This window comes from Thermobia domestica, chromosome 16 (assembly GCF_964235325.1).
Source record: "Thermobia domestica chromosome 16, izTheDome1.hap1.1, whole genome shotgun sequence".
Taxonomy (NCBI): Eukaryota; Metazoa; Arthropoda; class Insecta; order Zygentoma; family Lepismatidae; genus Thermobia; species Thermobia domestica.
The window spans coordinates 110,597,265-110,622,931 of NC_137469.1; the positions used below are offsets into that span (position 1 = coordinate 110,597,265).

Here is a 25,667-nt window from a genome sequence, read left to right on the forward strand (position 1 = left end):
TTATTTTGATTCATATTCCTGTTAGGTATTTAAGAAAGCTAAATAGGAGGTAGAAGATGTTTTGTATCTTATTACAGGAATGGTCGAGTAATTGAAACCTTATGATATGTTCTTTTCCTCGCAACAATAAAAGAATCAGTATCATCTCAGCCTCCATTCCCTGCAACTTTAGTGCGCAGGATCCCGGGTGGAGCGCCTTGAAATTTGAATTCATTATGGTAGTTTGGATTTCACTTTAAACTTTTTAAATCTAATTTTCTTTTAATCGTTAACTAAAGCTGAAGGAGTTAAAAGGGATGTAAAAAATACAAACTAAGATACGCTATTGACAGTACCGTCTAGGGCCTATTTCTTAAAAATATTAATCTTGAAATACTAGTGTAAATATTGTACAATCTGCCGTAAAAAACCTGCAACATGAGGATGTAAGTTTATTGTGAAACTACGCCTAACAGCACAGGGAATGAACATAACGTCTAAGTGGAACGAATCACGCCAGGATAAGCCTCGGCCTCCTCCCGTGCACACTTAATTTGGAGCAAAAGACTTCATCATTTCACAATAAACTTATATGCTCATGTTTCAGGTTTTTTGCCGCGGATTGTACAATTGTATATACTATGAAATCATGGCAAATTAGAGGTATCAGTGTTAGTAGTTAGAAATGACTTTTACTATTATTCTAGAATTTCTACTTTATGGTATTTTACGTTTGTGAAAAATATTACAAAACGTGTTGCTTTGAGAAATAGGCCCCTGGTGTCCATCTAGGGTACCAGATGTTCTCAACTGAAGTATTTGGTTCTAAGAATGAAAAATAACACCATAAGCTACATGCCCATCGGAAAAATGAAATGATATGAAATCTTTCACTTTAAAGTCCCACGATTATGCCCATTATGCTAAGCGAAACTATGATTAAGGCAAGTGAATGATGATGGAAGAATTAGCGGAATGATAAAGTGGGAGGAAACGGGAGTACCCCGAGAAAACCCACGCGGAATGATAAAGTGGGAGGAAACGGGAGTACCCCGAGAAAACCCACGAACACGATGTTGTCCACCACACACATGCCTATTGAAATGAACATAGATACTGAACTTCTCATCATCCATGTCTCATATAGCATTGGTGCTGAAACAAGACGTTGAACTCGAATCCAACCAACCAATCCATTCCCTATATAAACTATTGAATCTTGTTTACCTCATATTCACCAACTCACGTGACACCGAAAGAGATTTCCTAACACCTTGAAATCGTTTACCTAATCCTCCTCCACAGCCTCGACGTTACCAATACCTGAACTGCTCCCTAGAAAGGCAGTTTTTTCCAAAAGCACAGATGTGAAACATGTTCTGTATTCAATACCAGTTCAGTTATGCAACACTCATCACGAAACTGACACACATTCTACCATTCCATTAGTTGCGATTCGTTCACTTTAATTGAATCCTTAAATGCACCCACTGTTCAGCCTTCTGATTTTCGAAACTAACTTGACTTTCTATTCATGTCAACAATCACCGATAATCCTTCAACGTTAAAATTCCTCATCTACCTGCCTCTGAAGACACAACCTATTAAATCGCATATCTGGTCACACCGTCCGCATATGTATGCACAAGATCCTTTCCCCAAATTCTTCCATGTTCCCCAGAAACAGATGGAAGAGACAGTACCGCGATTTGCTTCCGTGGTCTTAACTATCTGTAATACTTTACCTCAATACATTCACTCTGCTTCCCGTTTCCAATTTTTTTTTTATAGCTTTTAATTATTATTATTATTTACAGTTACTTCTTTCACACACTTTTCATTCTTCCTTATCTCTCGTATGTTTTTAATTATTATGTTTTCATATTTATTTTTATTTATTATTATGTTTTTAATTTCTTCATTGACTTATCGCTCAATCCTTTTTTTCTCTATATTCAATTTTTCTCTTCGTTTATTATTCCATCAAATATCTTACACTTCTACCCTCTTTCATTAGTTCTATCCTCTCTTCCATTATACTTCATCTACCTTTGACAAAAGTCACGCTATGACGTGATCATGTGACCATGCTTCCAACATGACGCCTGTCTGGATGCTTCACAGATTTTCCTGTGTTCTGTAATGTTGTCCTTTTCTCCTCATTTCTTCCTTTGCATATGTATGAAGCATTTTGATGAAAAAGCTTTAATAGTGTACTTTTTAGTGAAGAATTATGTCTTGACTATTTTCTTGTAAGCAATTCCAATGTATTTTGAACTATATAAATCATAGGTAATCATAGGTAAGTATGTAATTTAAAATTAATATAAGTCAATGACGATTCCAAATAGTATCACTCGTGTTGATGCTATATATTAATAGATTTTATTTTTAAAAAATGGAATGAAGTTTTTTGTTTTCTTTCTTGTCGTTTACAATAATAAAGTAAAATGCTATATAAACTCTCCTCGCTGTTTTAGTGGCTAGCGTGTTCATCTTCGGTGCACATGGTCCCAGGTTCAGTTCTCAATGGAAAAGCAATAAACATCACGGTGATTCGGATTCCATCTTAAAATGTAGGTCCGCATCGCATATAGTGTTGGTGTTAAAAAGGCACGCTAAACTTTAACAAAAAAATAAAATCAAGATTTCTTTTACTCGCGCAGTGTGTCCGGTACTCACGCAGTAGAGGGTTGAACCTAAAATATTAAATAAGCAACAGCCTGTATGTATAGTAGAAAAAAAAAAAAAAAAAAAAAGACGACACTTTATTATTACGTCAATATGAGCTGTTGTGTTACGTGCCTTGTTAAACAAGATATCTCTCTCATTAATAAATTACTGTATGTTACTGTCGTCAGAAATGACATCTTATAACAAAATACGGTAAAGTGCTTCTCATATGGAGTCTGTATATTGTTGCAGCAATAAAATTTAAAGACATAAAATGAAACAATGTATCGCAACTGTTAACAATCTTAACATCAACACGCTCCGACGGTGTTTGAAAGCTTAATTATCGTGTTGATATCTGACGTGTTACAAATGTTGTTCACATTGAATACGGTTCATATAGTTTTGAAAAAGAAAAAAGAAAAAAAAAATAGTTTGAATAAATCAACAAACTTTTGTTGCTTTTCTTACTTACGAATATCAGCCAAGGCAAAAGAATTTACATTAATCATAGCACTCTTAAAATTGAACTTTAAGCAATAGTACATCATTGATCGTTAACGATATTCAGTCTTCGATTTCGTGGAGGCACATGCAATAATAAAACTAATTTCATTTTATACCAGATCCGTATCATATCAAATAAGCCATGCTTAGTCTGGTAGTGGCACTATTCTCGCAACATAACAGTATTGCCAAATCTACGAATCTCTCTAATAGTATGACATTTTTATGTTGTACTTGCTTCCGTTAGGCTTGCTTCACATTTTTATGAGGAGAACTGTCGATTTTTTGGCAACTACATGTTTTAAATTTAAAATTGAAACATTAAATAAAAATTTATTTAAAACATTAAATAAAAAAAAAAAAAAAAAAAACTCAAATTACTGGATAATTCTACTTTTCAAAGACTGTTATCAGGACACCAGGAGACAATAATAATCGACAATTCCGTAGAATACGGAACGGATATTAATCCTAACGATGAACAACTCTAACTTGTTAGTGCAAAGTTAACGATTCCGTATAAATCTATGAAAAGTATTTGTTTATAACAATCGTACCTTCTTTGTATATTATACTGAATGTACCTGTTTTATTTGCAGAAATCTTTAGAAATTAACTTTAGCAAGTGGTCAGTTGTAAAAAATAAAATAATAAAAAAAGGAATAAGTGGTATTTGACTCTGACGCGTTAACGATTATTATAATAGGTTAAAAACTAAGAAATATTGAATGCACGAAACTATGAAGTACCATGAAACTATGAAGTATTTCATGTTATATAGGTTAAACAGTTGTCTGTTTTTTGTACTTCAACTCAAATTTTAAATCGATCACAGTTTAAGTGGGTTTAAAATGGATATGCTTGAGATATTTTCTGTTTCTTCTTTTCGTAATAATTGTGATTACATTCTCCATAAAACTGCCTACCATCTCAGATGCTTTGGTTCCCATGTATCCAGTTCCAGGTTATATGAACTGATCATCCTACAAATGATTACTCATGTTCATCTCTCGTCTCTATCTTTAAGGAGGATGCTGCTGCAGACAAAAATTCAAATGATTCAAAAATTATCACACACTTAATTTGTATGAGTCAGACTTTTTCTTACCCTTTTATATTTAGCATTATACCAATATGAACTCATTTATTTTTAAATAGCATTCACGTTGATCGAGTTCATTGATCCTGCATGGGTTAGATACTTCTGGTGGGTGTACCTGATTGGGCTGGTGTGGACAGCTGAGTTTATTCTGTCGTGTCAGCAAATGGTTATAGCTGGGGCAGTTGGTAAATGGTATTTTAGTAGGTAAGTATTGTTATTAACTAGTTATGAGAACATGTAGCCAAGATATTATCTTGATTCTTGTAGAAAAACAGCTTTTGCTCAAGCTCAAATTCCTCTACCTAAGTTGTTAATAACCATAATTGATGTACTGTATTATTACGAAATTTTGTATTGCATTAGATCTCTTTGTTGTGCTACAGAAATTTTAGCATGGATGGGTAAGCTGATGAAAATAAAATCGGTTCTCGGTAATCTCGAGTAGAACAAAAAATGAAAGGACCTTTTATTTTCATTTATTACTTGTTTGTTTACCTAAAAGGCATATTTACCAGATGGTAAACATATAGTTTAATTTTGCTGTATCAGCAATTACTATGTAAACTGAATATTGGCTAAATCTAGTGTTTCAATATTTTCAGTCTAGTATTATATTGGTTATAAGTAGTATTTTTTTAGCTAATAAAATATTTTGCCTAGTCATTATATCCGGTCTCATATTTTCGTTAAAGCCGAGTCTACATAATATTTTCCTTTTTCGTTCACTCATTCAATTAATAATAACATTAAAATTGTAATGAAAAATTTGAAATTTTTTGTGCCATGTGACAGACTGGAAATAAAATATAAAACTAATTTACTAAAGCGTTGTTGATTTTAATTATCGTTGTTAATTTAAATGTGTTTAAGTGCGTTCTATGTACTGTTGTTTTCAGAGAGCAAATTGGCTATCCCGTGCTTTGGTCCATTCAGAATTTGTTTTTCTTCCACTTGGGTTCAGTAGCGGCAGGCTCTCTACTTATTACAGTTTTCAAAGTTCCACGTCTTGTTCTTACATACATGCAAAAGAAGTAAGTATATGAAATTCTTTTGGAAAGTTATCTCTTATTATTGTTAGGTAATTGAATTACATATAGTAGAATGTAAAATGTGTAGTAGCGCGACATAAAATATGGATATTGCACAGTTGATACCTTACATTGAATTGAACAAGAAAACTTTAATTAATAAGAGCTGAAAGTGCTTTGTTTGTAGTGAAAAAGACGATATTTCAGAGTTGTACTTAGAGACAACAGCGAAACACCAAAAGTCAAAAATCATATAAAATTTTTTAAATGAAATTTTTCGTTAACATACGCTGTGCAAACGATTCCCAAAATATGATGACTTTTGATGATTTGGGTACACGAGAATCTTTGAAAATTTCTCTTCACTTTCAAAGCTCTTGAAACTTATGGAAGTTGCAGGATAATTTTGGAATTTAATTCTTGATAACAATTACTTCTTCAATCTTACTCAATATCTATTTTAAGAAAAGATGTATTTCATTATATATGGAAAGATAATTCAATAGATTTTTAGGTTCCATATTGAAGACGTATTTCGGTGGGGGTAAGGAAGTTTAAGGTAGAACATACTGGAAAAATGTAACTAGTGAATATGATAAAATATGCCAATACAGTTAATGTCGTGTTGACGAAAGCAGTAGATTTCATGTCTTCTTGCGGTTTCAAACGTTATCCAGGAGATCACCAAGACGAGTTCCCCGTTTGCATGGAAACAAGCTTCCCCGTCTGCACGATTGCTGAGAAAGCTTGGCGATTCTTGGAACCAAGACGGTCAACTTTCGTGTTAATTGGGACATGTTGCATCTTCTCAACGCTCTTTCGTGACTCGTAGCGCTGACATATATAGGATGATTGCTCGCATCGCTGGTCCGATATATTTGAAATCTTTCAGTTTAACGTCCCATAATTATGCCTGTGAGGCTAAGGGAGACGGATGATTTAGGCAGGTAAATGATGATGGAAGAATTAGTGGAATAAGAAAGTGGGAGGAAACGGAAAAACCACGAACACGATGTTGTCCACCATAAACTTACTTCGCCAGGGACCAGAAACCCGAAGCACCAAAAGTAAGAGCTCTACCACTGAGCCACCGTGCCCCCCTATGGTATACTTGAATGATGGTTTTATCCGCTGGGAGGTGTAATAGTTTCTGTCTTGAACTGAAGCACAGAGAACATCATGAAAGCAAGGGGGACATTTTTAACTTGTAATTTGAAGAATTTTCCGTAATAAATTATTCTTTGATTATTTGTGAAATCGCCACTGCAAGGTATCATTCTTATCGACGATCTGAAGTGTGAACAAGGAATAAAAGCAAGGATAATGACAAAGGAAATCTTTAGCAAGAAGGAAAGCTTATTTTGTAGATCGTTAAATAAAGCGTTACGAAAAAGACTTATCAAATGTCACGTGTGAAGTGTTTTCTTCCTGTATGAGTCAGGAACGTGGAAATAATAAAAAAATCGATGGAAATGCTTGAAAGGTGAATACAGCAACATTAGGTTTACTTAAACATTTATCTTGGCAAAAGACACATATATATTTTACATGAGTCAACGTAGAAAATAGAAAGGAACATATTTGAGTCGTTCATCTCCAGGAATAATCCACAATACAGGCAGATATGGTTTGGAAAGGTTTGGGATACCACTGTAAAGAAGTTTATTAAAGAAAACAGAAATGAATCGTTATAGTTTGTAAGTTAGCGAACATAATTTTTATCCCTTAAACAACATACAATTATATAAATTGAAAATAAAATGAAATGAAATCTTTCAGTTTAACCTCCCACGATTATGACTTTTAGACTAAGGGAGACTATAATTAAAGCAAGTGAATGATGATGGAATGGTTGGTGGAATAAGAAAACGAGAGGAAATGGGGGTACTCCGAGAAAACACACGAAGACTATGTTGTAATTATTCAAATTGAGCCAGATTATTTAGTTGAAAGAATCGCTCACACTGACAGTATTTAAAAAAACGAAAAAAAAAAAAAAAACACTGAAATAACACAATGGTTAATTTTAATGGGTGATTCTGTTAAGTAAAAAGTATATAAATAAATTAGACTTAATTGTGTAGCACAGAAAATGAAATCAAGCATATATTGGTATTTGTTTGCAGTGTATCCTCTGACATATACCTTTGATTATATCATTAATTACTTAACAATCCTCACCACATTACCTGAAGAAGACACGTAACAGATGTAAAGTATTTACAATAAATATGCAAAGAAAGTAGCATTTATTCTGTTATTTTCTCTATGTTTCAGATTAAAGAGATATCAAGGATCAGCTTGCGCAATTTGTATTTCCAAATGTTGTATATGCTGTCTCTATTGCTTAGAAAGGTTTATAAAATACATAAATCATAACGCATATACAGTGGTAGCTATTGAAGGAATTGAGTTCTGGCCAGCTTCACAGGTTGTAAGTATATACTTTAAATTTATATTTCATTTCATAGGTTAAGTTACTTTCCGCAATAGTAGTAATCGTAAAATATTGGTTATTGTGAGAGGTATGTCTAAGAGAAAGATCTTTCTTACCTATTGGGTTAGACAGCTACCGGTGTATACCGCATACACCCGTGAAACGGCCCCTAATCCTATATTTTTCTCTCATATTCCTGATTTTTAAACTGCCCGTGTAAAAGTTCTATCCCCAATTTGAGAAGAGAGCAACTAAATGTTGGGAAGAGACTTGTAACCGATCCAGGTCTGTTCGTAGGTAAACAACGCGCTGTTGATTCAGTAAACCACGGTGCGACAAGTAGAGGTGGGGCAAACGAGTGAAAATTTAAACTAATCCCTCTTCTGCTTTTATATCGTCAACTTTTAAAAACTTGTTTGTTGAATGAAGGGTGAATCATTTCACATCCGCACTGCACATGGAAGGTCAGAGTGGGGCCAGAGGCGGCAAAAATTTGAGGGGTTCAATCAATAGTTTTTTTTTTTTTTTTTTAATATTTATATAAATTTTCAGATGACTATGTTAAAAATTATGAATTCGAGTTAATCTGATAGGTATAGTATTAAATAAGGGTGAATTATATAGTGTACTAAGAACTAATCAATGTGCAAATGAAAGAGGGATGCTCGGGATTTCTTCGTCTGGCAAATCTCTGTGTACGTACAGATATACTATTGCCTTTATATGCAGCTTGTGGAAATCCGTATCTTATTGTTATACCTCCCCTCCCCCAACTAAAAAGGAAAGGAAGGCTTATGTAATGGCCTTTCCTTTGATCAACTTTGCGGTCGCGAAGAAAGTTGATTTAAAAGATTCGTGTAACATCCTTGAAATTTGAAGACAAAATCGGGTAAAAATTTGGGACCTTTAAATGGACGTACACGGTACTCATGTGTAATCTGAAGCCTGTATTATACATATTGTGAATCTCTATACTTTTTTGAGGGGGGAAGAGGTAACAGTACCATTTTTTATTCTTGCGACTTATATATAAATAGATCTTAAATTGGGACAGTATTGATATGCCTCTCGTAGTATAACATTTTAGTGCTTATCAGACTTTAAATGTATTTTGGTAAACAATGTCTGGCTATATTTTTTATACTTTGATCAAAATAAGAAATGAATTGACATTTGGAGGAGCACATGTTGCCACGCCATGAATAATTCGCTTAGGCGTCTGCTGTGTTCCCTCCATTTTGGTTGACAAACACTTCCAAACATGTGTTACAAGGCGGCAATATTGTAATGTTGTTGTCCCTTTCTACAGAAACCCTTCATCTGTAACTACCACAATGACGTTTATGATTGTCCCTTCTCTCGATGACCTTTATAACCCCGTGACGTAGATTTCCTTTTCAACACAAATTTCCATGTAGTTTTAAACTGTCAATTCGTTTCTAGTTTTGATCCGAGTATAGGTTAGTGGCTAAAAGTGAAGAGAAAAATGTAAATCGTGAGTGTTTAAAATGTGGTGTCGCTAGCTTTTGCTTTGTAATCTTGCAATTTCATCAAATACGGAATTAAAACTATATAAATGAATTTTGAAAATACTTGAAATTCCTATGTATGCTTTAAGTATTAACGAATTCATATCGGACTTCCGAAGAGAAACATCGAAACAATTTTATGACCGTGTCAATAGCGACAACTCCCAGTCACCACCCCTCTTCAGTTCTATTAGAAATAGGAAAAGAAGGAGTGAGAAAGAGGAAGAAGGTAGGAGAGAAGGAGAAAAGGAGGAAAAGAAGAAAGGTAAAGGGAGTTAGAGGAGAAGGAATTGCTGGATAAATATGGAAATATTGTGAAGGAACTCGAATAGTTATTAAAAGGTAATTTATATTTGAAAGTTATTACTTGAGGATCAATTCTGAAGTGATCCGGAAGAGACATATGTTCTCTAATACGACCCTGCCCTGGATCCAGGCAACTACGCAAGTGGGAGTTGCCCTGACCCAGCCCAGGTGACGAGAAGTTTTAATTTAATCATTTATATGTTATTTCCAAATGTTACATAATCTTTATCCAGTATCTGAAAGTAATGTATATATTTTCCGCAAATAGAAATTTTGTGATCTCTAAAAAGACCGTCGTTATTCTAGCTCATCCTGTTATTTTGGCTTTTCTCTCAGAGCCGATTTAGAATAATTTTGGGTTATTTATCGTTCATAACCTCCACCATGCACTAATATATATATAATATATTATTACACATATATTATAAATACTGTCATAGTAAATCAGTATTAATGCTACCACTTAAAGCTGAACTTGTCATTCATTCACGCACACTCACATACATACAGGACAGCGTATTGGCACGGGTAATAATAATTTCTTAAAAGAAACTATCTAACTACAATTTGGTGAACTTTATTACATCTATTTTAGAATTAGACACAAATTGTTATGAACATGCAATCAACATACATATGAATATATCAACCCACATATGAAATTGAATATATGAACAGAAAGATAAAAGAAAATTATATATATAATTTTTGGTTTAACTTTTGGAAAATACGATATGAATTAAGAAATAAATTTATAGTTTACAAAATCATAAACGAATAAAAAGAAAAGGGAAAGAAAAAAAGAACTTTTTATAAGGATTTGAATGAGTCTTTATCTCATATATGGAAATTATGAGCGTTAATATCACATAAAATATCAAATCACTCTTTTACGGTGTCCATATATTTCACTTTACTTTATTTTCGGATACACGCATCAGATTAGGTTACTAGTCGTAACCGCCACTTATTCTGACCGTATATGTACTTATGAATACCTTTCTCACTTTAAGATTACTACTACCACTGCGACTACTTTACTTCTCTGGTCACCCAATTATTAACTAGTTCCTTGACCAGGTTTAAATCACTATCGCCTTATACTTTTGAACACACACACTGTGGTAGTTTTATTTATGCCACTTGTAAGGACATGAGAACTTTTCAGGTCCAGAAGGTTTTTTTTTTATTTTCGTATCTTATCGAGATCACAATTACTGAGGTAGCAAAGCACTGATCAGTTTTCAGGATTCGTATATGAGGGAGGGACTCAAGATGTAATTTTGCACAAGGATTTCAGGTTTAGAAGCTTGGAAGTAAGTTTGCTGATAAGTTAGGGTTTCGAGTACGACCTGCCTTAATTCCATGCTACATGCAAATTGGATAATGACAGAAAAGGTTAACAATTACAGATATTATTTAATAATGTTTCAGACCGTCAAGGAAATTATTTAACATGCGGCGGTAACTTAAAATCTACATATTATGCTTGTCTGATGTTTCGAATTATGGCAACCAGTGACCGTTCGGGGTAAGTACTGAGACCGACCGTTCGGGGTAAGTACTGAGACCCCTCACATGTATTTATTTACTCAATTCAATATTATACATTTCACTTTAATATATTTACATTTAAGACATATTCATATCTGAATACATATACTCAATAAATATTTAAACTTTCGAATTAACGATCCCGACAAATAATTTTCTTCTTGGGTTGCAACACTTTACATAAAAAAAAAAAAAAAAAAAAAAAATCCGACCTATCACAAATTTAAATAATTACCCGCACATAACGATAAATTTCATATTCTGAAGTATTCTGTTTGAAACAGTAGACATTTAATGTGCGAGGCAGGCGCGTAAAACACAGAATCTGTACAACTATATGACTCTGAAATGTTAAAGCTACTTTTGGGCCCAGACAACTACTACAACATTCACATTTATGATACCCAATGGAAAAGAAAATAGAAATAACCGATAGTTCAACAGAGAAACTCTAAACAGACAATAATGAAAGGAACGAAAGTAAAACATAGTAGTATATTGAACCATCACTCACATCTGCAGTGAGTCAAAAAAAATGTGGAATACCTCCACGAATCGTGTCTCGCAACATCTCAGTTGGTAGTTCAGATTCAAATGCTATATGTTAAGTGGTCGATGTTTGTAAAGTTCAAAACTAGGGGGGGGGGGGGAGGTTGAAGAAACTTTAAAAAAATCAAAGAAGAGAGTAGGGAATAGATAAGGAAGAGAAAGAAAGAGCGGTGCGCCAAAGGAATAAGCTAGGATAATAAAACTACAAAGATAAGTGGTCGAATTTAGACATACAACAATCCACAGCCAAATATATTTTTTTATGCCGAAAAAAAGTGGCCTACTAAAATGCGTAGCCTAAAATAAATATCTCCAAATCCACAGCTAGTCCGGGCCCTCAATGGAATTTTCATAAAGACAAAGGCTTTAGGGAAATTCCACTCACTGTAATCCGGCTGAGACCTTGGAGACTTCGGTAGTTCCACAGTTCAAACTTTACTTGTGCGCTGTAAAAATAATAACTTAAGGACTATGACAATTTGTATTATGAAAATGTCCAAAAACAGAGTGGGTAATCAAATTTATAATAGAACACTTGTGGTTGTGTTGCGAGGAAATGGGACTTTGTGTCAGAGTTATCGAATATATTGCTGGCTAGTAAAATAACTTTTTTAACCTTTGAGTAAACTAAATTAAATTGAGAATATTCCTGTCGTTTCTATTTATTTAAGACTGTGAGAACCAAAAGTGAGAATCTGTTACTTTTCTCCTAAAAGAAAAATATTATCTTGTCAGACGAGAAAGGTTATAGTTTAACTGTCTCTCGAAGCAGACAGTCAGCTGGCTGAAAGAGGATGGAGTAGACACACTATTTCATCCTAAAAAATAAAGGGACAGCTGGAAGGAACTGAATCAGCGCGAGGAGAATGCCTAATATCTTTCTATTCTATTGCTTTTCCCTGTTTTAAGATTTTAAGAAAAATAAGATTGTATACGTAATTAGCAAAGATAATTGTCGTTAATTGTTTAATTAATTGTGGAGTGTGGCAAAAATTTTGGCGCCAATTGACCTGGCGCTTACGGCACACTACAATATTATCTTTACTTACTTATTCATTTATATATTTACTTTTCTCTACGACGTCGATTTATTTTCAGACACCCTATATTTTCTCAGTTAGCCCGTGACTGTTCAAAGCAGTCTGAATAACTATATTAAAAAATCAGCAAATTATTATAATACATTGACTAACACGTGTGATTTTATATGAACTGAATATGAATTTCCTTAATAACAAACTACTGTATATTTCACTTTACGGCTTCGAATTTATTTTGTACGCAATGATAATTCAATGTTCTGAATCAGAAAATGTCAACAATGCAATTGCTCACAAAAGCAACGGATAGAGAGGATTCGTAAATGTAGCCTGACAACAAAAATAATGCCATATAGTTAAAACTTCGAGTTAAGTGGAAACGCGAAGTTTATTATTATTAATATTTTGTCTACTAGATTAAATAAATGATTGTGCTTTTCCAGAAAGGTAGTTTACGATGTGGTTCATCCAGAAATTCATTCTTATGGGCCTAAACTAATATTTACTTATTATTCACAGCAAAAAGGGGTAATTTTCGTATTGACCAGATCACTAGGTATTTGATTAACAGAACACTAGCAGCGGATAATACTTAATTCGGACGCGGTGGCGCTAGTAATGTGAAAACAACCTGTGCACAATTAAATACTCTTTGCACTACTGTTATCGTTTTAACTATTAGTCATGTACTATGTATTTACGGTACGGAATTACTATAAAATTTTCATTATGGAGGCACGTACTTATTATGACGGACCAAAGAGATAAATAAAGAAACAACAATACACTGTCCATCGACAAATATACATACTTTCACTCGCACCTTACTCCTAAAATCTACATACTCAATTACACACATGCACATTACATGCCACATACCCAGGAAAGCAAATACTAATACATATAACTATACATACTAATGCATATTATCACACTACTCAACTATATATGAATCGAACAGGATTATTGAATTTCACCATATCTACAATAGGCTCTATGAACTGAGAAGAGGAAACGAAATAAACAGAGCCAAGTAGCCCTTCTACAAACTAAATCATGTTTTCAATCACTAGTAATGAAAAGAAAGATAGGTCCCTTTCCTAAGGGGAAAAGGACTCTCACGAAAATTCGTTTAACCCATTTTGTTGGAAGCAGCGATCAATTTTGGAATAAATAAGAGTCCCTGTTCTGACTTACTCTGACATTATGAAATTTAATTTGACTACAGACAAACGTACAACTACCGCCATGTTAACACAAAAAAATTCACATTTACAATATGCACAAAGCTATATAAGGACTGGCATATCGACCCTAACAGAAAATTTAGAAGGTGGGGTTATCAAAGGAAAACACTAATCTTCAAATCTGTTTTGAAAATCACACACTAGATGAATCCTGTCCAGTACTGTTTACGTTCATGAACATGGCGTCAATTTAGTTGAAGTCCATTATCTCATTGAGTTTCTAACTTGTTTAATATAAAAATCCTATATTCTCGGGACTCTTTCTGCTGCCTATGGATTTATTTTTTAATTAAAACTGTTTTTACCTTAGTTTTGCAGCTTCTGTAAAACATCCAAATTTGTCAAGAGCCGAGTTAACGAGGTTTAGCATCTCACTGGTTCCAAGTAGGAAATGACAAGAATCGCTCCTTAATATGATAGCGTCGGAAATAGTCCCAATCAGAACAAAGAGTTTTGGCGGCGGAAAATTATAAAACGAATGAAAAATAGCAAGAACTGGATAAAACCGAATCTTGGGGGGATATGGGCATCTTAGAGGGACGAAGGGGGTCTAAATTATTCTGCCAAAAATCAGATTGGTAGATAATTTCAAGAATTTCTGTCCAGTTGCGGGCCTATGTTTTCGTATTGCATTAAGATGATAATTTGAATACTCATCCATTTGAAATGCCCATATACAGGACTTACAATAAAATAATGTATAAATAAAGATATTATTCCCCAAAATATAATTCCTATTCAATTATTCAAAGCTTCCACATTAATTTTGAATAAGGAACTAATGATTATACTACATAGATCGAAGTTATATTTTGAATAATCACATAGTACAGTACGTGCAAAAAATGTTGGACCCCTCCAAACAAAAATTTCCATTACCTGTAATGGTACATTACAAAGGTCCATCCTATTAACCTATCTATCATAGAAATGTACTACGTTGCAATCGCCGAAATATATACATAATGAACCAGATAATCTATTACCTTCATATAGTGCCACCCCTTAGTTTTCGTCAAAAAATCACTTACGTAATCATTACACCGTGAGAATTCTGTGATATGTGAGCCTAGTATTGCAAGAAGCACGTAAAAATATTTGTAACGTTCGATGTTGTAAAAACAATCTGGATTCAAAATGTACGTTGATTTCAAATAGAAGTAGATAATTTCTTCGTTTATTGTGATACTAAAATAAAGTTAATTAAGGAGATTGTAACATTGTTTTTAATACATTACAGGCATTTAAAGCAATCGTAAACAATGCTTTGCAAGTGGCGACTATAAATAGCGTTGGCGATTTTATTCTTTTCCTCGGGAAATGTACAGTGATGGCTGTGACAGGGTTTGTGGGCTTGTTAATCATGAAGAGCAATCCACACTTAAATTTTTATGCCATTCCAACTCTGGTTGTGTGTGTATTTTCATACTTCATTGCCCATTCAGTTCTTTCGTTGTATGAGGTAAGTTGTGTTTATTATTTTTATTATTATTATTTAGCTTCATATTCTGTTGACAACGTATAATTCTTATATTAAACTCATGAATTGTGTACTTTTTATAATAAGTGCAGCCAATTGTTATATAATGCCTCGCATTTATTATAATGTAATAGCAAGATCTGTATACACTAGAGTCCATCTTTTTGTGAATATGATTTGTTCATTTTATCCAAACTGATCAGTGCTCTAAATCATAGAATTTCATTAAGATTTCAAAACATGAATTTTACTGTGTATCATCATCTTTACAGTAATAAGTAATAGTAATATACATTTGATAATTTCTTTCTTGATGAACAAGTAAATATCATGACTTGAATAATTTTAATTCGTTTTAAACATTTTAAGAATGTAGATGCACACATTTTTCTGTGTGAGATATTAGACAGATCAAATGTAGAGTATGTATTTGTGTTGTTATAACAGCTTATGTGTCTATACCCGTAATTCATCAAATAAATGCTAATCCATTAAATATTTTAATAACGTAGTATATGATACTGTTCCCTACAGTTATGAATGCCTCTTAGATATACTATTAAGTATGAAAAGTACGTGGAGTAGTTCATACATACATAAATTGTAATTTTACGTATTAAAATGAACAGTAAAGTAGTAGTAGTACAAAAATATAAATTGAATACCCGAACTACTTCGCTTGTTCGAAAGATTCCGAAATATAACTTCATTTTAAGACAGATTTTTCGAAAAGAATTTTCCAGTTGAAATATATATAAGAATGTGTTGATATCCAAATTTGTGAAGAACAAATTTTAATAGAATAAACTGATCTATCAACTTTCAAATACTACAAGTTTCAATATACCTTTAATTATTAAATAAGTTTATAGAGTGAGAAAATGGTTTAGTTTTGCACCACTGTATTAGCAATAGTAGTGTGTGTTTTTTTAATAGTTGATTTATACTTATATCGCCTTTTTTCAGATGGTTATAGATACTCTGTTCCTATGCTATTGTGAAGATGTTAGATTAAATGGGATGAATGGCCGAGAGCTAAAAATGTCTGACACTGCTCGGAGCTTACTCTTTGAGGACAATGAAGCACAGTAGAAAGCGTTGTAGGATCTCAATTTCACTTTTTTTTTCATCTGAAAGTATGATTGGCTTCTTTGCTTACTTGATGCGGACAGGGTTGGTGGGTTTGTGCGGCGCTTTATGCTCTTAACAAAGATGGCTTAAAGGCGGGTTCGGCATGTTATTGCATGTTAGCAGATTTGGTTTTGAGTTATCGCTATAATGGTTATTAACTTAGGTGGTGGATTGCTTATTGTTGATAATCTGAAATGTGAGTGTGTGCAATTGATTTTGAGCGAGATATGGAAGAAGCTAGAGGTATGTTCGTCTTTGTTAGACACATAACTTGGTATAGGGGTGTTATAACTTTATTCTTTATTCTCAGCAAGGATGTTTCCTTTCCATTTTGGCGTTTCTGTTCGTCGTCCGTACACCCATCTTGAACTATTGATACTACCACAAGCACAAATCTCTTCATTCCAAGCATTTGAAACTGTGGTTGATAACATCGTGTCCTGGGTTTTCTTAAGATTCTTTCTTTTCCTCTTATTGCATTCATTCCACCAACTATTTCATCATTTTTCGTTTGCATTTATTAACCGATTTCTTTACTTACATACAGGTTATTGCTGCGGGCTATTAAAGTAAATACAGTGAAACCTTTTAAATTGATCACCGCTGATCTTGGCCTTATTTGTAAACCACTGCATTTTCTCATAAAAAAAAATGCATTACTTATTATTCTGTAAACAGAAGTGCAATGGTTTTCCAGAGATTTTGCAAGTTTTTCAGTCAAGATTTGGTGGCAAGATCCTGCATGTGCCCAACAATTTCACAGATAGTTAAATGATTTTTAGAAATAATAACTCGCGCAATCTCAACATGTTGTTCGTCTATTAACATGGAAGATGGTTCAATTCTTAGATTTGCGGCAACCGAACTGCTGCCTCTTTAAAACGCTTAAACCAATAATAGTAGAGCGTCCGGCTTATCCAATCATTCTTGTATGCTTGGTTAAGCACTTCGAATGTTCCTATAAAAGTTTTCCTCAGTTTTACACAAAATTTCACAGAAGCGCGTTGTTTCTCCGACGTCTCGATTGTCACTTTTTCACGGAATGGACGGTCACTCAATTGATTTTTAGTATCTGTCTATCTTAAAACTTGACCGTATTAAAGTAACATTATTCCTATGTTGAATACCTACGTAATTTCTTAAAATTAATTTCTTACAAATTCTTTCAGAACATCTTTTACTGTTCGGGAGGTCAATGAACCAAGAGAGAAAATAGAGGGGGCAGTGCTAGGTTTATTGCTGTTAACTAGAGTGGATCGAAAAAACTTTTTTTTTTTTCGAAATCTTTTTACTCTTAGTGGCAATTTTTTGGCCAAATATGTTTAATATAGAATAGAAAAAAAATTAAAATCGATACTTCAATTTTTTGAGGTGCCGCCATTGGCTTGAAACTCAAAGACGAAATCGTAGATTTTTAAAACAATAAGTGAAATATTTATTACTTTATACAGTATTACTCTTAGTAATAATTGTTTTCCAAATAATCCAAATATAATGAGAAAAGAAATTTAAAATCGTTACCTCTTGTTTATCAGGTGCTTACTTTGACTTGGGGGGGAAAATCGATAAACTTATAATATTTGTGTGTGGCAGCTGCCTGCCGTAAAAGTGGACTCGCCTTATTCAGACATAACAATCAGTTTGAGGTGAATTATCACATTTGAGTGTTGTGTTTCTATTAGTTTGGTAGTTTTGATGCGTGGTACTGTTTTCTTGCTTGATCCTATTGTTTACAAGCTTGTGGTTTTCTCCATATATGTTTGTGAGTGCTCAATTGTTTTGCTTGTATCAACTTGGAATTGAAGAATAAGACTCGATTACAGTCAGAAGAAAGAAAAAAAAATCATTCATGATGTTCTTGAGTTTCCAGAAGTATTTAGTTGTGTTCAACTGCCTACAATAGAAAGTGTGCTGAAACAATTCCTGTGGGAAAGAGAAACAAAGAAAAGGAATTCGGTTCTAGAAAAGATCCGCCAGCTAAGGACATTGCTTACTAGTTGCTTCTAAAATTATTCAAGTTTCGAAGAAATCATCTATATGTGGAAAGGCTACTTTAAGTCAACAACGAATTGTTGCCTTAATTCTTCAGTATGACGAAAAAATTCGTCAGCTCCTAAAATCAGTGAAAAAATCAGCCCCTACCTGTGATGCTAAAATAGTACAATTTCAAAAATTTGTCAGAGAAACGTTATTTAATATTGCTTGGTGTAAATGTGCTGATCCACTAGTTCATTGTAAATGTGAAAAACAAAGACGAGTGGCAAAGTTAAAAGTGCCATTTCTTCTTGACCAAAGAACAAAAAGGGAAATTATTATAGGATTATAGGAGGAAGGGAATCAAAGCGGCTTATGAAGCGGTATTAGAGAGTCTAAAAATGTGGAAATGAACATTTAAAACAAGCTGAATCAACTTTAAACAAGGGTGCAAATCTCTAATAGTGACCACGATTTAAAATGTTCGGGTTTAGATAAAAGAATTCCGTTCGTCTCCAAGAATTGAAAAAGATACGAGTCCACCATCCAAGCAAATGAGAGTTAAACTGCCAACATTCGTTTCTGCGGTTTGCAGCTCAAAAGTGTCTGTCCGTCATGCTGCACTCCTAGTTTCTTCACTTTTAGAAGATATCGGCTTGGTCACGTACAAAACTGCGAGTCGTTACCACTTGTTGATTTTGAATCTGTAGCTATTCACTGGATTCAGAACTTCAGTGTTTTGAATTTAAGCACGGATCAAAAATATCTTGTGAATATTTGTCGAGCTGTTTGTTGGGCTATTGTTCTGCAAGTTTGGCTAGTCAAAATCCTGGGAAGCTACATCAGGCTAGATGGGTGATAACTGCTAAGAGAATTTTGCCCCTTTACATTAGAACAGAAAATCCGTCAACAGGGCTCAATATTATGGTTTCCTACATAATGAATGATTATTCTCCGGTATGGTTCTGTATTAAAAGCGAACCATCGTGCACACAAGGAGCTAGACGTTTGTGGAAACTTATGTCATTTTTGTAGATCTATGGATTCAAATACTAAATCAATCATAAATCCAGTGATAATGCGAAATGCATGGTTGAGTCATTTCGAGAATTTACTTCTGGGAATGACATCGAACACTGATGTGAACATAAGAAGGCTCGGTTGGAGAAGAATTTTGAAAGCAAGAATTATTCTTATCTATCAGTGAGACAATTCAAAGTTCCTGAGGCCAAATTAGACGCGAAAACCTACATTGACATGATAAAATGGTCTGAGTATGTCTTGACGGCAGGGGCGGATAGGGCCACCGGGCGGCGCCCGGTGCGCCCCCTCAAGGAATCGCCCCCAAGATGCAACACATGAAAGAATATTTCGGACTAAATGAACCAAGCTTTAAATCGTGAAAATCGATGTGGCGTCGTGAAAAGAAGGCAAAATTATTAGATGCAAATGCCTGCAAAATGATTATATACCTATTTAGTGCTTCCAAACTTGCAAGATTATCAACTACTGACTGCCTACAGACTGAATATAGTATTGAAGTTAGCGATCCTACCTCATCTGCTACGAATGCCACTGTCAGAGTAGAAAATGAACAGGAAAACTTTAGTTTCATGAATGCTGAAAATAGTGGTCTCATCACACCAACTAAGAATGTCACTGTCAGAGTGGAAAATGAACAAGAAGATTCCACTTCCATGAGTCGTGAATTTAGTGCGCTTCCAACATCAGCTACGATTGTTGCTATCAAAGAAGAAAATGAACAGAAAAGCTTCAGTTCTAGTGATGTCGATCCCGAAGTCAGTGAAAACATTGAAAAACGTGATGCAGCAGGGAACAGAGGAACGAACTCTTTCATACGTCTACAAATGAATGACATCTTAAAGTTTTTGAGTTCCATTTCCATCAACCAAAATAGAACATATCCTTTAATCCTGAGTTTACTTATAAACGAGCAGATTGCACCAACAGGGCTTGGCTGTCATGTTGTCGTAGCCCTCCCTACTCAAAATGTGCTCTTTGCAGCGTGTGCACAGCTTATTCTGCAAATTGAACAAACACGTTTCTTAAAGATTCTGTACGTCAGCGAGGAGTAAGAGAACATGAGTTTTCCAAAATACATCAGACCAGCGTGGATGCTTACATATCTAACAAAAGAGAACAGAATGTTAAGAAACTACTTCCTCATGGACAGATAAAACAGCGGCAGTATCAGGTTGAGAAGAACAGATAGGTAATGCATCGAGTTGTCGAAGCGCTGAAATTCATTGGTAAAGATATTTCGAAAGAAGTCTCTCAGCTGGAATGTTTTCTGTTCTGTTGGATACTACTCAACAGGCCATTGCTCTATTGTTTTATGGTTATGTTGTTAAAGAAAGAATTGTTGACGTAAAATGCATATCCACCGTAGGCCAGTATCTTTGCTGTTTACTGCTGGAAATTCTGCAGAAGTTGAACCTTGAAATTAAGAAGTGTATTGGAAATTCAACCGATGGCTTAAGTAACATGCAAGGACAATATTAGGATTTTTTTCAAAACACTTATGGTCAGTTACATGTGTCGTGTTACGCTCATATATTCAATCTTGTTATATTTGATCTGACAAAAAGTTGTATTGATTCTGTGTCATTGTTTGTTCTGCTGAATGACTGTGCGATATTTATTCGTGAATATTATCTGCGAATGGACATTTTGAGATCAAATTTCAACAAGTCTTCTTACAGTTATTGCGGAAACAAGGTGATGGAAAAAGTTTGGCCATTTTTCAAACCCAGAAAGTGCTTTGTACATAGAGTTGACCATAACAATGAAGAAAATTGCTTCTATAGAAAATATCAAACCACAAACTAGATGTAAAGCGAAAGGATATATAAAACATCTTCAAGTTCAAAAGAGTTCTGACAGCACAAGTATTCATGAGAATATTTCAAATGACGGCCCCTGTGTCAAACTATCTCCAAACACAGGGTGCTGATGTATTGTACCTAGGTAGTCGTCGAATGGTGCAGACTACTCTGTTCCAATTGAAACAATAAAGAGCAGATTTTGAATCTGTTAGCAGCGTTAAGATTTGCAGAATGAGCCAATAACGAATTTGAAGAATTAGAACGTAATTTCTTTGTTTCTACTGACCTGTCGACAACTTGCCTCTGGAGGTGGAAAAGAATGTTTCCCTATGAATGTGAAGATGAAGCTGCGTCTGATCCAATGATCAGGTACTGCATCGAAGCATTCAACACAATAGTTAATACGGTAATTTCGAGTATTTTTTCAAGACTCAAGAAGAAAGGTACTTTATGGATTGTTTGGACACTAGGAACTTCAACCAAGTAAGATAACTTCCAGATTCGGCTTTCGATAATTTTACTTACTTTCTGAAAAAGTTCAGTAAAGAAGTTTCCAAAGATTCTACAAAAGTCTTCTCTTGGACTTTTCAAGGAAGTGGGAATTCTAGAAACTCAGTCTTGACGATGATTACAACCGAGAAGAAACGACCGATTGTGCTGATGGTACAAGTGATTCAGAATTACAAGAAAATACATTTCTTCAGAAGGAAGGCAAGTGCAAAACGTGCTGCAAAAATTGTCCAATGTGCTGTTTTTTATATTGCACAGTTATTTGTACAGTAATGATTATCCAGGTTTGTTACTAGCTTACAAATTTCTGTTGACTTTCCCGTAACTCAGGTAACGTAAGAAATTTTTCAAAACTGAAATACCTTAAAAATAGATTAAGCAGTAGCTCTATCACGTCTCAGGAACATTTGGAAACATTTATGTTGATGTCTATTGAAAAAGATTTGTTAAGGAATGTTTCGAATAAAAAGGTGATAGACCTTGCAGCATCAAAAAGTAGTACACTAAAACATCTGCTAATTTTGTAATATAGTAAACGTACTTACTTGAACTTCATATAATACTTGGAACAATTTGGAATAATATACGGATGAAAAAATATAAGATTTTAATTGTTAATTGTTAATACTATTGACTTACTGTAGAAAGAAAACTGTGCAACTTGATTTGTGAAAGTGAGATGCTAGTGTGTGGCCCTTGTGGGAAAAAGCCCACCTACTGATGCCTATCCGCCCCTGCTTGACGGAGGCACCACTAACACAACACCTAAGCAAAGATGAGTTTCAACATAACATAAAAAATGCCGCAGTTGCAAGTGAAGAAACAATAAGTTTTTCTTGCCACACTCAAGCAGTAGAGCGCATGATAAAAGTAATGACAGAAGCGGCTAGTCCTGTGCGTGGTGCAGACACTCGCCATAGACTTATTTTGGCAACTTTAAAATCTCGGGAGCGGATACCACAGTTCACAAAGAAATCAGAATACAAATTAAAAATGAGTAACTGAACGTAAATAAGCTACAACATTTGAGAACCACTATAGTAATCTGCAAATACAAAATTAAATATAAGTCCAGGAGTGGGAAGGAGGGCGGAACTCGAACTGAACCCACCTTTTCGTGGTGAATTCTAGGTTATTTCCATTGTAATAAATTTACTTGGAAATAAGCTAAGAGCTGCAGGAACTAGAATGTTGTATTTCAGCGAGTTTTCTGCAACTTCTAAAATGTTATACGTTTTCGAAATGTATAAAAACTTGAATACATTTCATATTATTGATTCCATTGAATCTGATACCTGACAGAAAAAAAAATCACTGACATGTTTAAACATTTTTTTGTGAAATTTTTACAAATATACGTACATTAATATCCAAGATCATTGACTTTTCCCCGCACAGTTCAGAGAGATGGCAGCAACTCAAAAACTTGAAGTAGAGTCTTGAAATATTTTTACATTATATTGGGACTGTCTGGAGAACAATTGTTACTACGTAAGTGGAACATAGTAAAGTTATAACTATTACACTTATTGTCTTAAAAAATCTACGATTTCATTATTATTATTATTATTATTTAAATTTCAATCAATTTTATCGATTTGAAATTTTTCTTTATTTTATTAACCACATTTGGCCAAAAGAGGCTACTAAGGGTAACAAGAATTCGAAAACAAAGAAGTTTTTTTCGATACACCTTACTGTCCTCTTACTTTTGTTCCTTTTCTCACTGATCAGCACCCCAAAGTGAATATAAGTGTTTCTAAATCCACAATAGAGTCGCTTTTAGAGTTTCGCTACCTAGAAGGATGAGACACTAACAATGGTTTTATAGCATTTCCTGGGACTGGCAGTTATATATGCATCTGTCGCCAAAGGTGGAGAGAGAATAGAATAAAGAATGTACCGTAGCGTTTTATATGTAATAGCATGTTAAAATAACTATATTTTAAAAAATACTATACAAATGATAAACTAACAATAATATGTATTACATGCGACATTTTTATATTGCAGAAATAATGAATAATGTGAAATACAAACTAATACATAAATAAAACAAGTTATTGCGGTAAAAGTTCTTAAATTACGATCTATTTTGTTTGTTGAAAATACGTGTATTTTTTTTTAATTTGACCACCTCTTGAAATTGACCACTTTTTAGTGAAACTGATGGTGGCCAGCATAAAAAGATTTTACTATATTTTAACTTTTCCGCAATTCAGTGGACAAGGCGCTATGTTCACGAGGTTTCTATTCTGTCTTCTTTTAAGCATACGTGAAACAGTTGATTTGTGAGAAAGGACATGATAAGACTTATTTCCTTTAATGCATTCACCAATATCGATCGTGGAACTTTCCTTATAATACTTCAGTGACTGTTTATAAGAAAGCATTGCGGAAATAAATATTGAAACAGACGGTTTTAAGGCATCGTTTGCCTCTTTATCAGTGTATCTTCCTTCGCTACGCTATCAACTAAATGAATCGAATATGACCAGCGTAACAAGGCTATAAACCAAATTTTCTAATGACAGTTAATCATACGTGATATTTTCGCTGTTGCATATATATATATATATATATATATATATCGAAAGACTGTCTTGCACCAGGATGTTGAAATTCGCACAACTTTTCTACAGGTTGGCTATTTTAAACGACCAACTAGAAAAAGAGGTGTTCTCCATATATCAACTGTGGAAATAGTGCAACAAATTGCGCCACTTAAAAATAAATAAACAATAAATAAAAAGTGACATACCAAATGTGATTTTCAGGAAGCGAAATGAATTTATTGAACACAGTTGATATTATTATTATTATTATTATTATTATTATTATTATTATTATTATTATTATTATTATTATTATTACAGCTGCTTGTGACAACGAATTATAGATCATAACCAGGAATATAATGACGCGGTAAAAAGAAATGAAGTAATGTATTTCAATATATTAACAAATAAGATATAAAATTGTGAAATACAATCTACATCAGTTGTACAGAAAATTTCCCAATACCAGAGTTTCAATTCGAAAGTACTTTTATTTGCAGTCGTTTAGAAGCTAGTGTTGCTGTAAAATACTGCGTACGGAGAGGAAATTACTAGAAGTTATCACTTCGGATTAAGGTGAAATCGATCAGATATTTATCATTCACCAAATTCTCGAAAATAAATTGGAATACAACAATACATCAAGTCAATTATTTATTGACTTCAGAAAGATCTACGACTCTTTTAGGAAGGAGCATTATACAACATTCTTATCAAATGTGGTATATAGAAAAAGTTATTTAAATTATTAAAGATATGTTTAAATGAAACCCAAAGTAAAGTGCGAATCCTTGCACAACTTTTCATGTTGACCATAAGCTGGAACAAGGAGATACGTTGTCACAATTATTATTCAGTTTTCTGCTGGAATACGCTAGAAGGAAAATTAAAGATGGCAACCTGCCTAGAGCTGAATGGCACTCACGATATTGCGGTGTATACTGATGTTGTCAGTATGATAAATGATGATATGAGAACGATAGAAAAGATGTAGAGGTTTTATTAAACGTCTGTGGGGACATGAGTTAGAAGTAAATTCAGAGAAAACTAAATACATGGAAATTCATCGTGACTGTATTACTGCAAGTTACGGATATATTAAAATATCAAGTAATGCTCTCGACAAAGTGGACACCATCAGATATCAAGGATGAACTTCATCAGACCCCAACTATATCCATGAAGAAATTAAATGACAACTGAAAGCAGAGAATTCG

At 33.9% G+C, this 25,667-nt stretch overlaps 1 protein-coding gene across 2 annotated transcripts in view; it reads left to right on the top strand.

The window, feature by feature from the left end:
- Nucleotides 1–25,667, top strand: part of Ctl1 (choline transporter-like protein 1) — a 74,352-nt gene that overhangs the window by 39,268 nt on the left and 9,417 nt on the right. Inside the window, exons 11-15 of one of the 2 annotated variants that reach the window (XM_081742966.1) lie at nucleotides 4,318–4,465; nucleotides 5,158–5,292; nucleotides 7,567–7,723; nucleotides 15,192–15,413; nucleotides 16,398–16,567. In XM_081742966.1, the coding sequence (XP_081599092.1) occupies nucleotides 4,318–4,465; nucleotides 5,158–5,292; nucleotides 7,567–7,723; nucleotides 15,192–15,413; nucleotides 16,398–16,523 (788 nt within the window). In that variant the 3' untranslated portion in view covers nucleotides 16,524–16,567. The remainder of the gene's footprint in view (nucleotides 1–4,317; nucleotides 4,466–5,157; nucleotides 5,293–7,566; nucleotides 7,724–15,191; nucleotides 15,414–16,397; nucleotides 16,568–25,667) is intronic. The other variant, XM_081742965.1, reaches the window with a different exon arrangement.